Raw genomic sequence first — 15,815 nt, forward strand, 5'->3', positions numbered from 1 at the left:
TGTCTCATCGAGCTGGTCAGTTTGATTGTAACTTTACTGAAATTGGAGCTCCGGATGATTTTTAATTTGAATCGGAATATTTTTTTATTAAAAAGCATCTCAATATTCATGCCAAATGTCCGGAGATCAGTACCAAATGATAAAATTTATTGACGAGAAGTCAATTATATATGTATATATATATCCTCATTTTTTTCTTTTATGATTAAAGGAAGAATAGGCAGCATGGGGTTGGATGGGCAGGCGACATCATGGATTGGGGTGTTGGGTAGATTTAATAATGTTTCTTTTACAATGATAATATAATCTAATAAATATATAATAAATTTTTGTCTTAATGATTTGTGCATAATTTCATTTTCCCATGCACGTTTTTTTGCATTTTGCAGGTCTCAATTTGCGTGCTAAAATATATAATAAATTTTTGTCTTAATGATTTGTGCCATAATTTCATTTTCCCATGCAAGTTTTTTTTGCATTTTGTAGGTCTCAATTTGCGTGCTATTAGTTTGAGTGTGAGAACCCTACAATATTGGCATCATTTGTAGATTATTTTGATGCCCCAAATCTGTTGATGCACCTTATTTTGCTATCAAATATTTTGTGAATAATTTAGATAGACGTCAAACTAAATTGGGCCTAAATCACAAGCATCATGTTGCTAATCCAAATTATACTTATTTTCGTTGAACAATTCAGGTTAGGACACCCAACGGATAGAAAAATGTTTTACTCGTACTTTACATGTTGAGACAAACCAACACATGAACTTGCCCTAATTTTACTCATTCACATCATTTCATGCAGCGGCACAACAACGCTACTGAATTTATATATTTTTTTTCCTTTAAGTTTTCATTTTTACGTAAAAATTTTCATATAATTTTTTTTATGTATTATAAGTTGTCTAGTTTATAATCTAAATGTTGAAAGTACATTTGAAGCTATCAATCTCAAGACAATCTAACGGTCAAGATAATAGGAAATATGATGAGGACCATCCCTGATGAAAAACTACAAGACAACACGAAATTCGATCGATTGATGGCCAACTCAGCCGACCGAAGGGTTGCCCATCGACCAAAGGTAAACCCAACCAATTGATAGCAAGCCCAATCGACTGAAGTTTTGTCCGATGACCAAAAGGTCACCCAAGCCAACTAGGGACAGTTATCTACTTCTATAACTATGAACGAAACTACCTGACAAAAGTTTAGTATCTCCAATGATCTAACAAGCATCAACACAAAGCTCCCTCAATAGCTCCCCCAAAGATCACCAAATATCACTAAAGTACAATAATCAGGCAAGCCAATCGGCCGCTCAAAAGCCAACCAGCCACCCCACTAAAGAACTGACAGGCTTCCCAGAACGAAAGTTGATCAATGCCGGACGAAAGCCGACCGAAACCAACTTTGTCGTCTGACTAAGGACATGTCGACAAGATGTTCTAGATATGCAAAAAGATAAAAATACTCTATAAAACCCCTCGAAAAGTAGGGTAAAATATGTAATTTTACCTTATGTCCTTCTATCTCCTATAAACAGAGGAATTAGATCACCTGCTAAGGGTTTTTGTCTCTTCACTCTAGTCCCTTCTCTCTACGGAGTCTCTCCCATTCTCTCTTGTAATCTCCACTTTCAATATATAAAATGGGTCACATGTGCCTAGGATTACCCCAGTTTTCCCTAGAGGGGCAAGTCACCGTGCACTCTCTCATTCTCCTCCCTCGCTTTCTCTCTCTACCTCTTTAAAAAGGTTCCTACCATTCCATTTCCTTCACATGCTATCAACTAGAAGGGAAGTGGTACCAACGAGGAGAAACACACCACAGAGCCATGCCTAACAGGGAGAACACCAAGGAGTTCATACTGCGACAAATCTAGGAGCCAAAACCTATTTTCATTGTCTTCCGAGAGGCTTTGACTCTTATGCTAGAACCACAAAATGAATATCCAACTCCCAACGAAGGAAAAATCCCTTGGGGAAGTTTGACTGAATGACACCTCAAAAATGCTAGGTTGACTCCGAGCACACCTAGCTCAGTGATGAAAGGGCATTATCATTTATAACCTCCCACACTCCTTTTACTATGAAAAAAACATTCATATTTTTAGCTTTTTTTGAGACCAGTTGGTACTTAAGGAACTCGAATCCAAATAAAAATGCCGACATTGATACCAAAGACGTATGATCCTCAGAATAGTCCACAACACTCTTGCATTGTAAATCATGGTCTCCAAGCTTGAATCGGATAAAGCTATGGAGGTGGTTCCCTAACCAGTCGCGACAAGCTTTGCGAAGGATGCAACACAAATCACCACAACAGTGAGTCTCGGTGGTTACCTTCACGAAAGTTGTGGCTTATAAGATCCACCTAAGACCTGAAGAAAGGTGAGGCCTAAGTGAGACGACGATCTGACCAAGAAGCTGAGACTTGGAAAAGTGTAAGACGCGAGTCAGGCATTAATGCCATAAAATAAACTGACATTGACACCATAAACATTTGATCAGTATCTTAACACAAAATTCTGACCCATAATACCAAAAATAGAAAATCATATGTCTCTAAGCCTAAAGTGGATATAGCTTTGGAGGTGGCTCCCTTTCTAGTAGCGACAAGCTCTTTGAATGGTATGATGTAAGTCACCCCAGTAGCGAGTTTCGGTCGTTACCCCCGCAAAGGAACTCGAATCCAAATAAAAATGCCGACATTGATACCAAAGACGTTTGGTCCTCAGAATAGCCCACAACACTTTTGCATTGTAAATCATGGTCTCCAAGCTTGAATCGGATAAAGCTATGACGGTGGTTCCCTAACCAATCGCGACAAGCTTTGCGAAGGATGCAACACAAATCACCACAGCAGTGAGTCTCGATGGTTACCTTCACGAAAGGTGAGGCTGATAAGATCCACCTAAGACCCGAAGAAAGGTGCAGCCTAAGTGAGACGACGATCTGACCAAGAAGCTGAGACTTGGAAAAATGTAAGACACGAGTCAGACATTAATGCCATAAAATAAACTTACATCGAAACCATAAACATTTGATCAGTATCTTAACACAAAATTCTGACCCACAGCACCAAAAATAGAAAATCCTATGTCTCTAAGCCTAAAGTGGATACAACTTTGGAGGTGGCTCCCTATCTAGTAGCGACAAGCTCTTTGAATGGTATGATGCAAATCACCCCAGTAGGGAGTTTCGGTCGTTGCCCCCGCAAAGGCAATGACAAGATCTGTTTAAGACCTATCCAAAATTGTGACTAGACCAAGATAATAACCCAACTGAGCAAATGAGATAGACAGAATAAAACTTACATCAAACAGTGACAATTTTTTCAAAGGTCTGAGTCATCAACTAATACCAACATTCATTACCAAACAATCATTGCAAGAAAATACTGCAACAAAGGTAAAATAATGAAAAAGGATAGGTAAAAAATAATGATCGAAAGCTTCATTCAATTCAAAATACAAAATTGTACAAATTTTCTATAAAAAAGAGTTTGTTTACATATATATATATATATATATATATATACAAAGTTTTGCTAGAAAATTTTTCTAAGATTCATAAGGCCTACTGGAGTTCAGAGTGGAAGACCCTCCATCACCTCCAACATTTGATTCATCTTTTGAGTATCCCTCAGAACAGGTATACAACACATCCAATTCATCTAGGTATGAAAAGTTAGGGTCCATAAGATCCGACTGAATGAACCGGTCAATCCAAAGCTGCTCGTTCATAATCTTCACCTGTTGCAGATAAGATGGGGCATTTTGAAAAACTCCTATTCGGTCTTAATGGTCGCCATTTTTTCCTTTAGCTCATGTTTTTAATGTTGTGTTGCCAACAGAAGTTCTGACAAAGTGATGATCACATCATCCGATGCTTCTAAATTTCACTCAGCTATCATTAGTGTTGTCAAAAACGGCTCGTTGTTCGCGAAAATGTCATTTTTGGCTCATTCAAAAGCTTGTGTTCGATATGTTCGCTAATTTAACGAGCCAAATATTAACACTTTTTTTGGGCTCGATACATAATTGACCCGAACACAAATAAAGATTTGTTCAGTCATGTTCGACTTATTTTTGCTCGAAATACTACTCATCAGTTATATACACACACACACACACAATTTAATTGACTACAGGGTAACAAAGATTTATAATCAATTAAAATTTTTAAATAAAAAATAGAATAAACTATATTAAGTTATATTGAAATAATGTTTTAATATAAACAATAAGATTTAAATCTTGCCCCAACCCTTAACATCCCATGACTGCGTGATTAGGGTTGCTTAAACGACTCTTCGATAGCGAACAGCTTGTGCTCGGCTCATTATTCAAATGAGCTGAACACGGACACACTTTTTGTGTTCAAAATTTAAATGAGCTAAACACAAACAATAATATTTTTTAATGAGCCGAACACGAGCTAAGCCTGGGCTCGCTCTTGTTCCGCTCGTTTACACCCCTAGCTATCATCGCCTGCTTGGCTATCACTACTTGCTTCTCCCCCTTCTTGGCAAGCATTGATCGAATTGTCAGCCCTCTTTGATGTGGCAACCCATTTCATTTCTGCTTGGTCAAGAGCCATGGACTCAAGGTAGGAAGCCTCCCATGCCTTGAGGTGGTAGCAATCAATTTTTTGATAGAGCTCTGGATGCTTAAGCACCATGAGAGACTTGGCAAAGACTCAAAACCAGATCACTTCCACAAACATAGATAAGTAGATTTCCGTCGACAACAAGCCATTGTACCAATCCACCTCCCAGTCGATTGTGGTAACCGAGTGTCAGAGTTGTTCCATATTCATGCACCTTGCTTTAATAGGGAACCCTTTTGACTGAAGAATCTTTCCTCTTCTTTTGATAGGAGGGAAGATGCGGAGGAGTTAATTCAAATTCATGCTCTTTCCCCTCTTGGTGGTACACCTCCTTTGGGACACTGTCTTCAGATCAGTTTCTGACTCAGTTCAGGCAGTAGAAGCAGACCGACAAGCCTTACTCCAAGTAGACAATCTAATAAATGTAACATCTAGGCAAGGCGTAGCCAACTAAGTTCTAGCCCTTTCTTCAGAAGTCTTTTCTTCAACTGCGATATCTTCTGGGCTTATAGGTGGCTCTTCGGGTTCTTGCTTACCCACAACTAAAGGAACTACGACTAGCAGGTAGAAGGTTGCCCTCGGCCTGGAACTGATTTTTGTAGACTTGATGTCTAAATAGGATGCATGAAGACTACCCCACTACAATCGATACCCCCCAATCAGAATATGCATCTCATAGACTTGATATGTGAATGAGATATTGGATAACGTCCACCACAATTTTGCTCGCGACATTAATTTGAACGACCTTTGACACTGTAGTAAAGGTTGAAACCCTTCCTAAGAATACCTGAAAATACATTGAAATATCTTTTTTGTGAATCTCATCCATTTTTGTGAATTTCTTCCCTTTTGATCAAACGTTAGTAGAGTGATGTGTATCACTCGAGAATGAAGCAGGGGCTGAGTTTCTTAGACTTGAAACCTGTATTGAATTGGACATCATTTCTCATAGATGACTCCAAATAGTTTTGTGCCGGAAGATTTACAGTGATGGAGTAATAAAGTATTCTCTTACTATTGCATGAAAAACCAATAAATAGACAAATAGAAGAAAAGTAGTTGGGGAGATACCATGATTTTTATGTGCAAAACCCTAGAGAGGGAAATAACTACTTGGCTTGGTCTAGTCAAAGTAATTCATTATGTGATTGTGAGTAAATAGGTCCACTCTTCTTTTAAAGTAGGAAAGATAAAATTACAAAAGTACAATAGTGGTTCAATATTAACAATTGCGATTGGACTACAATAAATGTAGTTCTTGGTAGTTGTAATAGTCTAAGCATGTTGTAAAGACCATAATTAAAAGTTGTTGTAGTAGTAGTAAGCCTTATATAACTTTATTGATAGTTTTAGGAGCATCAATTTATTATAAAGATTGTAATGGAGACTTTTAATGTTGTAAGTTGGCCAGGAAGGTCGCTGTTAGAAGCTACAATAATAGTGAGCCACATAGGCTGTAGTTTGAAGTTGGATGAGCTATGAGCCACATATGTTATAATGGTGAGTTGCTATAACATTAATTGTCCATAGAGACCATAACATAGAGCTCTAATGACAACAGTCGATTATACAAGGCGTAGTAGGGAACTGCACTAAAATTAATAGGTTACAGGGCAGAGTTTAGAGTTGCATGAACTGCAAGCCACGTAGGTTGTAGTTGGTCACATATGCCATAATGGTAAAATATTATAACGACCGTAGGCCATAGAGACCATAGTTAGGAGCTATAATAATGTCGTTAGGTCAATAGAGGCTGGAGTTGAGAGTTGTATGAGCTGTGAGCTACATGGGTTGCAGTTGGTCACAAAGGCTATAATTGTGAGCTGCAATAATATTAATATACCACATGTTAGAGTTGGGAGCTGTAATAACGGCTTTAGGCCACAAAGGCCGAAGTTGAGAGCTGCATGAGCTGTAAGCCATGTAAGCCATAGTTGGTTAGGCCATAACGGTGAGCTAAAATAACGTTCGTAGGCCACCTGGCCTAGAGTTGAAAGCTACGTGAGCTGTGAGCCACATAGGTTATAGTTGGTCACATGGGTCATATTAGTAGACTGCAATGACATCAATTGGCCATGTAGGCCATATTAGGGAGTTGTAAGAGTGTCAGTTGGCTATAAAAGATCATATGGGTAAGCTGTAAGGAAAGAACTTCAATAGGCTAAGAAAGTCAATGTATTCTGAGTACGGTGGATATAAGCCATTATCAGATCTTCAGTACAACATTATTCGTTACCTGTATTGAGGGTATGTTGTTATGCTGGATTTAGGGTCCATCGTTACACTGCATTTAGGTTGTGTCATTACACTATCTTTGGGGTGTGTCATTACACCGCAACGTGCATAATGACTCTACAAGGTGCTTCGTTGCAACATGCATCCTTACATCATAAGATCCATCAATGGTGATGAGCAAGGGGGGCTGATGGCGGTTCACGACGACTGACGAGAGGTTGTTGACAGCTATAGAAGCAATCACTAAGTTTTTGAATTCATAATGACTCTCGGATTACACTCATTCTTCTCCGGGTCCATCTCTCGCTCTAGCTCTTGGTCTAGGTCTTCTCTTTTCTTGAAGGGATTATGACTTGATTTATAAATTATGAGAGTGGTATCCACTGTAAATAAGACAAGAACCTGAACCACTCCATTAGACGACCTAAGACGATTCCTTTGATTGGATGATGTTTTGTGGATATTTGAGTGCCTTAATGATGTTGGAATTTGAGTGATCTCGGGCTCGTCAGATTCTTCCATAAACTTGTCTGGTCTGGAATTCATTTGACCCCCAATTGAACGCCCAAAGCTTTCAAAATTACTTTAATGGATTGATCTAAGCTTGATCTGACTTGGATTAAACAATTTTGATGTTATTGGGTCCGTCTCGTAGAGCCGATTAGTTTGACTATAAATTTATTAAAATTGAAGCTTTAGATGATTTTTAATTCTAATCTTAATATTTCCAACTAAAAAAATGTCTCGAGATTCTTACCAAACGACAAAATTCATTGATCACATTTCAGTTATAATAATTTGCTCAACCTCAAAATATACTCTTATTTCTCCCCAACTAATAAGTGATATTTATATACATTTTATTTAAAAAATGAGTAATACATTATAAAATATATGATTTGACTATTTTGGCCTTAGAAAAAAAACCATTTTCACATTAACCAAATTACTTTTTTTTTTTATATAGGAATTCAAATATACAAAAACTCAACTATTCCATTCATATATTTTACCCCAAAACTTCCCATTTCCTTACATATGACACCAACCCTTCTAGATAATGTTAAAGATATCACCCACCTCACCATTTTAGCCCTCTTTGTTGGTGAGATCCCATCCCAATTGCACCCCTTCTTCATGAGGATTCCTTTTCCACCGAGATTTCATCACAACTCAAATCCTTTTCGTCCTTTTCTAGTGACGCCTCATGACATATCATATATCATATATTTTAAATTTTAAAATTGCAAATAAAATAATTTTGTTTTTCAAAAATGTCCAAAACTCTTAACTAATCCTCATAGAAAAGCATCGGCACAGAAGCTCCCCCCGCATCCAAAACTCTTAACTAATCCTCATAGAAAAGCATCAGCACAGAAGACTCCCAGCTCCCCCCGCGCCCCGCAAAGGAATAATTACATACACCATCCAAAACTTGGATTTACAAATTAATCATCAAAAAAAATTTTTTTTTTTGAATTTTAGTTTTAACCGCAAATTTTAATATTCGAGTGATGTTAGGTAGGACTCATATACCATATAAGGGACAAATATTGGAATGAAGCAGAGCAGAACGTAGCGGAGCGGAAGAATCTGTCAAATCGGAAAAGTTTTGTTATGTGGATTGGGGTGCGGAGGCAACGCCCCGCAGTACGGTAAAGAAGTAATTTTATAATTACATATTGTACTTCATGACTATATATATGTATATACTCTATTGTAACTCTAAGGAGACTTGTACTCTTTTCTGAAATTGAAAGAAAGCTGTCACTCTGCTCACTATTGTAACTCTAAGGAGACTTGTACTCTTTTCTGGAATTGAAAGAAAGTTGTCACTCTGCTCACGAGAATGTAGACATCTTTGCCGAACCTCATTAAATCTCTGTATGTTCTTTCAGATTTGAGTCGATTTTTATTTTTCTTCGCTCTAATTTCTCAACAAGTGAGAATCTAAAATATAAATGAAAGAGAAAGATTGATTTGTAAATAATAAGTTTGGAGTGATCTTAATGTAATTACTTCTGCAATATAATGGACTCGCTCAACTTCTTGGAGGCTACTGGTCCGAAGAACCTGTAGCCCATGTCGGCGTCAGCTTCTCTCATCCAGGCCATATCACCCAAGTTCCAACTGAAGGCCGCGTTATCCTCCTCTTCTTATATAACAAGAATACATAGCGCTTGCTTCCCTTCCTCAGCCCTTCGATCTCCTATCAATCGATTCACTCATCGTTTTCTTAATCTCTGCCTACCTTCGCCGTCAACAATCGTCACTGATTCGATGGGAAGGGTGACAGAAACTGCAGTCTCTGACGAAGAATCGGCGATGGACGCCATCCAGAGACGGCTAATGTTCGAGGACGAGTAAGCTCGCTTTATTCATCTTTCTTGTGTCTTTTCTGTTGCTTGCTTCTGTGTTGAAATCCTTTTGAGGATGATCGTGCTGTGTTTGAATGTATTTATTTGTTTATTTTAGATCGGGTAGTGGTTGTGATTGGATTTTTTCATGGAAATATACGGTTTAATTTTTCATCATTTTTTTTAATGATAGATTGGTTTATTGGTTTCTTAATCAATACTGAATTCTTTTTAGTTTGTAAGTTGGCTCATTAGATCAAGGAAGCAATTACGGATTTTGGATTCCTTTGCCTTTTCAATAATGATGCAATGATTAACTTTAACCCTTCACGTGAACCACGTCACTCTTTTTAGAATTGGGAAAAGTGCATTTTGATTCATCCTTATTTCTAGAGTGTCGCATCTCCAGTTATAGCTGTTTGATTCCTGCGTTGGTAAAACTGTTGTAGAAAATCTAATCTATTAGATTTGGTGCTTGGAGTTTAGGAAATGCTTTTTTTCAAAGAAAATCTAATTTTTACTATACAGGACGGTGTGGTGCAATTTGAGCTTTAACCTTAAAGTGTTGCAGATAAGGCTTTTGTCGCATTTGCCTGGGACTGATATGTTGATTTTGGCTATAGAATTTGATTTCGTATTTATGAATTTGTCTGTTTCCAGTACAAGTTGCCGTTTAGTCCGCCTACTATACTTTCTATCAACTTTATTTTATTGGTTTCTCTTTTGCAGCTCAGTGTTTTATCACATTGTGATGAATACTACACTTGTTCATGTAATTTTCCAATTTATTTGTTGTGTCATACAAAAATTGACTTAGCTTTGTAAATTTTTTTGGACTTGAAAGTGGTGGAACTTCATTTGAGGTAATCTGGCTGTCTACTCAGTTTAGTATCAACAATTAGTTTCATGTCTTCCGTCCAACTTGTTGGGGGATAGATTCATGGAAAATAGATTCAAGAGATCCGAAGTAATACTTATAACAAAGCACACAAAACAAGAAATCACAAAAATTACAAAGAATACCAAGATTTAACGTGGAAAAATCCGACTATTGGAAAAAAACCATGAAGCCACACCACACCAAGAAGTTCACTATGAAAAATAAGGAGAATTATACAAATTACACAACACTTAAGCATCTCTACACTTTTGGAACTCATGGGTGCTCCTTCCTCTCCTTTGCACAAGTGACATTTCAAAATCCAACTTCAACGCACACAGATCCGATAGTGATGACATAAAGCCTTAAACTGCCCTAATGTGTTTACTGGCATCGAGGGTTCGCTATTGGGTGTTGCGACGCTCCCTCTTGGCAAGGGGTCGCTGACCTTCGAGGTTGGAATGTTGAGTGCTCTATTTTTGGATCTGGTTGGGCGCTACGACGCCCACTCTTGTCGTTGGAGCGTCGAGCGCTTAGGTTACAAGCATCGAGGCATTGCATGCAGGTGCTACCGTGCTCGGAACCAACACCCCACCCCCCCACAATCCTCGACAAACTAACCATCAAGCATGAATGGTGAAACTGAGAGCTCTAAGTGAACAATTGATCAATACAATCAAACTTCATATAATAACAATATTTCATTTGGAGATTGATTAAAATTAATCCTGCTCCTCCAAAACTGTAACATCTTTGTGGCTTAACCTTGTCTCAATCTTCTTAAAATCTAATTGAAACCGAACATAACCAAACATAGCCTCAATTTCTCTGATATTTTAGCCTTAGTTAACATGTTTGCAAGATTATGACCTTGTGTATTTTCTCCAAATATAATTGACAATCTTTTAAGAGTGAACCTATGAAATATACCTTAATTGAATGTGCTTCATCGTAGCATGAAATATGGTGTTATTTGTAGATGAATAACACTCGTACTTTTATTGCGAAACTTTGCATTCCCTTGCTACTTATCAAGTTCTGTCATAAAACCCTACAACCAAATTATTTTCTTGCTTGCCTCAATGATAGCAATAAATCCAGCTTTTGTAGTTGATAGAACAACTAGCTTCTGTAATCTTAAAATCCAACTCACAGTTTTGTTTCCCAAAGTAAATATTTAATATGTTGTACTTCTTCTACTGTTAATAACTAAGTTTTGTTTCCCAAAGTAAATATTTAATATGTTGTGCTTCTTCTACTGTTAATAACTACTGACAAATTTGAATGTACATGTCCTTGTAGATTAATCCCTACAATTTCATAACAAAGTGTCTTGTTGATTGTTTCTCTCAAGGATTTAAGAATCCACTTCATCGCCTCCTTATAATGTTTTCTTGAATGACTCATGTACTTGCTGATCACTCACACTGCATAGACAATATCTATCTTGTACATACCATCACATAAATCAAATATTTAACTGTTTAAGAATATTGAGTTTTTCTCATCTTTGTTTGCTCTACTTCAGACTTACGTGATTGTTCCTTAGATAGTTTAAAATGACCACCTAAGGGAGTACAAGTAGATTTTGTATTTATCATGTTGAATTTTTGTAGGATATTTTCAATATATTCTGCTTAAGACAATTTCAATGTATATGCACTCTTTTCTCTATTGATTCTCATACCATGTATTTTCTTGATTGGAGCTATATCTTTTATCTCTAACTCCCTTGATAATTGCTCATTCAAGTCTTTAATCTTCTCTATATCTGCTCCTGTAATCAACAGTGTCTACTTCAAATCATAAAGACTCTTTTTCAATTTACAAACCATGTTTTCTTTTTGTGGAACTTTATATTCCTGTGGTTACACCATATACATTTTTCCTTCTAAGTCACCATGTAAGAATGTTGTCTTTAAATCAATCTGCTCTAGATATTAATCTTTCTTAACTACTAGGCTCAACATAACTTTGATAGTTGTCATCTTCACTGCGAGAGAAAATATTTTAGTGTAACAACTCATTTTTAATGAAATCCTTCACAACAAATTTATCTTGTAGTGTTTGCTACCATCTGACTCTTCTTTTAGCCTGTAAATCCACATTTCTGCAGTGTTTTTTTTGTTATTTGATAGTTCTGTCAATTCTCATATCTAATTTGACATTAGTGATTGCATCTTATCATCCATGACAAACTCTCACTCTTTTGATTCTTCAACTTGAGTTGTCTAATCACAGTATTCTGATTCATTAGCATTAAATAGTACAAAGAAGAAGAATACCTCTTGCTAACTTTGAGAATAGATCCGGGGTATCTCTTATTGATGCAAAGAGGGGTATAAATATCCATTACATGATTTAAGAAAAGAAATAAAAACAAAATAAAGGAAAAAAGGAAAGCAAATAAAAGGAAATCAAAGCAATTATATAGAAATCTGCATATTAATATTCTAATATTCTAATACTCCCACTCAAGTTGAAGATAGATATCAGTCATGCTCAACTTAGATTCAATCTGCATATTAATATTCTAATATTCTAATACTCCGACTCAAGTTGAAGATAGATATCAGTCATGTTCAACTTAGATTTGAAATCCTTGAACAGTGGTCGAGGAAGGTTTTTTGTGAGAATGTTTGCTAACTAGCCACTAGATGACACAAACATAACACAAATTTTCCCAGACTCAAGTTTTTCCTTAATGAAGTGACAGTCAATCTCAACATGCTTAGTGCGATCATGCTAGATCGGGTTGTGAGCAATATTAATGACAACTTTGTTATCATAAAATAACTGTGGGGGTGTAGAGATTGTCATATGTAGTTTGTAGAGCATGATACATAACTAGGAGCTTCACAAAATTTCAGGGACATGTACCGATATTCAACTTTTGCATTGCTCCGAGCAATTGCATATTGCTTCTTGTTTTTTCACTTGACCACGTTTTCCCACACAAATGAGCAGTACCCCGAGGTTGATCGCCGATCATGAACAGACTCAACCCAATCCGCATCTATGTAAACTGCAATTGAACAAGAGGTGTGGTGCGAAAAAAGGAAAAACTTGAGCCCGGTGTGCCTTTTACATAGTGAAGAATCTGGTGGACAGCTTGGAGGTGGTGCTCATAAGGATCATGTATGAGTTGACTGACTATCTCAACTGCGTGCCATATGTGAGGGCGTGTATGAAGAAGGTAGATGAGTTTCCCCACAAGACGCTGGTAGTGAGTTATTTATAAGAATTGCATTGGGAACATCAATAAGTTTTTCATTGGGATCCATCAATACAACTACTGGTTTGCATAAGAGAGGATTGTTTTATGTTAAAAGGTCAATCACATAGTACTGCTCAGACAGACAAATACCCTGAGATGACCGAGCAACTTTCATGCCTAAGAAGTACCAAAGAGATCTCAAGTTCTTCATTTCAAAAGAAGCTGCAAGAATGTCTTTCAGAGACTCCAATGCAAGTAGATCATTATTTGCGAGAACAATATCATCAATATAGACGATAAAGATAGCCACCTGGTCGCTGTAAGAATGTTAGAAGAAGAGAGTGTGATCCATGACCCACTACCACCTTTCTGAATTTCTTGAACTATGCCCGTGATGATTACTTAATCCATAGAGGGATTTTTCGCAGTCTACATGCTTGCCCCTGGGAGACAGTGGAGTTAAAGCCTAGAGGAAGAGCATGTATACCTCCTCTGTAAGATCGTCATTCAGAAACACATTCTTAACATCAAGCTGGAATAAGGGCCAATCTAGATTCACTGCAAGAGATAAGAGAAATCGAGCGATGTTTAATTTAGCAACTGGAGTAACTGTTTTCTTATAATCAACTTCGTAGGTTTCTGGGTACCCTTAGGTGACCAACCGTGTCTTCTTGCATTCAAAGGATCTATCAGATTTAAACTCAATGCTAAAATCCCAATGGCACCTACTGCTTTTTGGCCCCGAGGAAGATCAACAATGTCCTAAGTATAACTCTGCTGAAGAGCGTTCATCTCCTCCATAATGACAACTTTCTAGACTTGATCTGCTAAGGCAACCTCAATAGTAGATGGAAGCTGATGATTGTTCAGGGCCATAGAAAAAGCTCTATAGGTTGGCGATAATCTGTGAGACATAGTATGCCTTGGGAAAGAGAGAGCCTTTCTGATTGTGCACCTTACTAGAGGAACTTTCTTATTTGGAGAGCAGTGCTGGGAATATCATCCTGAGGGGATTGAGGGATTTGCAAGGGGTTAGCAAGCTCCAGAGTAGGTGCAGCAGAACGAGTGTGTCGAGTGTAGACATGGAGAGAGGAGGATGTGCTGGTGACACCAAAGGGACAGAGGGCTCGTTGGTGATAGGAGAAATGGGTGGAACCAAAAGAACAGAGGATTCCTTAATGGTAGGTGACATGTGGGAACATTCGTAGGAGTGGGGTAAGGAACAGTGTCTAGGAACTGTAGTTCCCCCTCACTGGAGGCCGAGTTAGGAAAGTAGGGAGCACCTTCAAAAAATGAGACATTACTACTCATGTAGACCTTATTTATGGTAGGGTCAAAGCATTGATACCCCTTTTGAGTGGCAGAGTATTCGAAGAAACACATTTTATGGACCTGGTATCAAGTTTACTTAGAGTTGGTCTAAATAAAGGCCGTGCATCCAAAAGTTTTTGGATCTAAAGTGGAGAAGGCCTGACTGTTAAGAAAGCACGATCTTTAGATGACTAAAGGGTACAGACTTTGTGAATTTTTTAGGGAATTCTTTTGATGAGATTAGTGGCGGTAAGAATAACATCTTTTCAAAAATGTTTTAAGACATTAGATTGAAACATAATGCAGCGAGTAACATCAAGGAGATGTCGATTTTTTCTTTTGGCTACCCCATTTTGTCGAGGAGTGTCGTTACACGAGCTATGATGGAGGATACCCTCGCTCACCAAGAATTCTCCTAATATAGAGTTAAAAAATTTACGACCACTGTCAGTGTGAAGGAATTGAATAGAAATGAATTTGATCAAAATGAAGTTAGGGAAGCTTTTAAAAATGACAACAACTTCAAATTTATTTATCTTTTAAAATATAGACCCACGTCATTCGAGTGTGATCATCAATCAAAGTAAGAAACCATTATGTATTGATATAGTTGAGAGTGAGAAAGGGTCCCCAGAAGTGACCGTGAATAAGAGATAAAGGGGCAGAAGACATGTAATTGTAGGGTGGATAAGGAACCACCAGTGATGTTTAGCTAACTGATAGGTTTCACATTTAAAATTAGAAGAATTTTTATTAGTAAATATGAACACATACAAATGTTTTAGATACTGAAAACTATGATGACCCAAATAACAACATAACAATGTAATGGGACATTCAGAGGACTGTGCTAAACTGTAAGTACTGGGTGGAGTGACCTTGTTCTCCGTGTTTTTTTTGGAAGAAGTAAGCTTGTCTACCCGCTTAGCAGTTCCAATCATTCTCCTTGAATGATGATCCTGAAAGACACATATATCAAGGGAAAAATGTGCAATGTAATCAATGTTATATGTTAACTTACTGATAGATAAAATGTTACACTTCAACAAAAGTATATGTAACTTAGATTCCAAAGTTAGATCTATTGTCAAAACGATGAATCCTTTACCTGCAATAAAACTTTGGGACCCATCAGCAATTTTAGCAATATCTTTCTCTGTGTAAGGATAGTATGTTGAGAAAACTTGAGAGCTTGCA

General features: G+C 37.4%; 1 protein-coding gene across 1 annotated transcript in view; it reads left to right on the plus strand.

Annotated features, from left to right (window-relative positions):
- Positions 1-8,877: 8,877 nt before the first annotated feature.
- Positions 8,878-15,815, plus strand: part of LOC110023052 (isopentenyl-diphosphate Delta-isomerase I) — a 57,592-nt gene continuing 50,654 nt past the window's right edge. The window contains exon 1 of the mRNA XM_020722266.1: positions 8,878-9,216. Coding sequence (XP_020577925.1) covers positions 8,936-9,216 — 281 coding nt within the window. The 5' untranslated portion in view covers positions 8,878-8,935. The remainder of the gene's footprint in view (positions 9,217-15,815) is intronic.

This window comes from Phalaenopsis equestris, unplaced genomic scaffold (assembly GCF_001263595.1).
Source record: "Phalaenopsis equestris unplaced genomic scaffold, ASM126359v1 Scaffold000206, whole genome shotgun sequence".
NCBI classification, from domain to species: domain Eukaryota; kingdom Viridiplantae; phylum Streptophyta; class Magnoliopsida; order Asparagales; family Orchidaceae; genus Phalaenopsis; species Phalaenopsis equestris.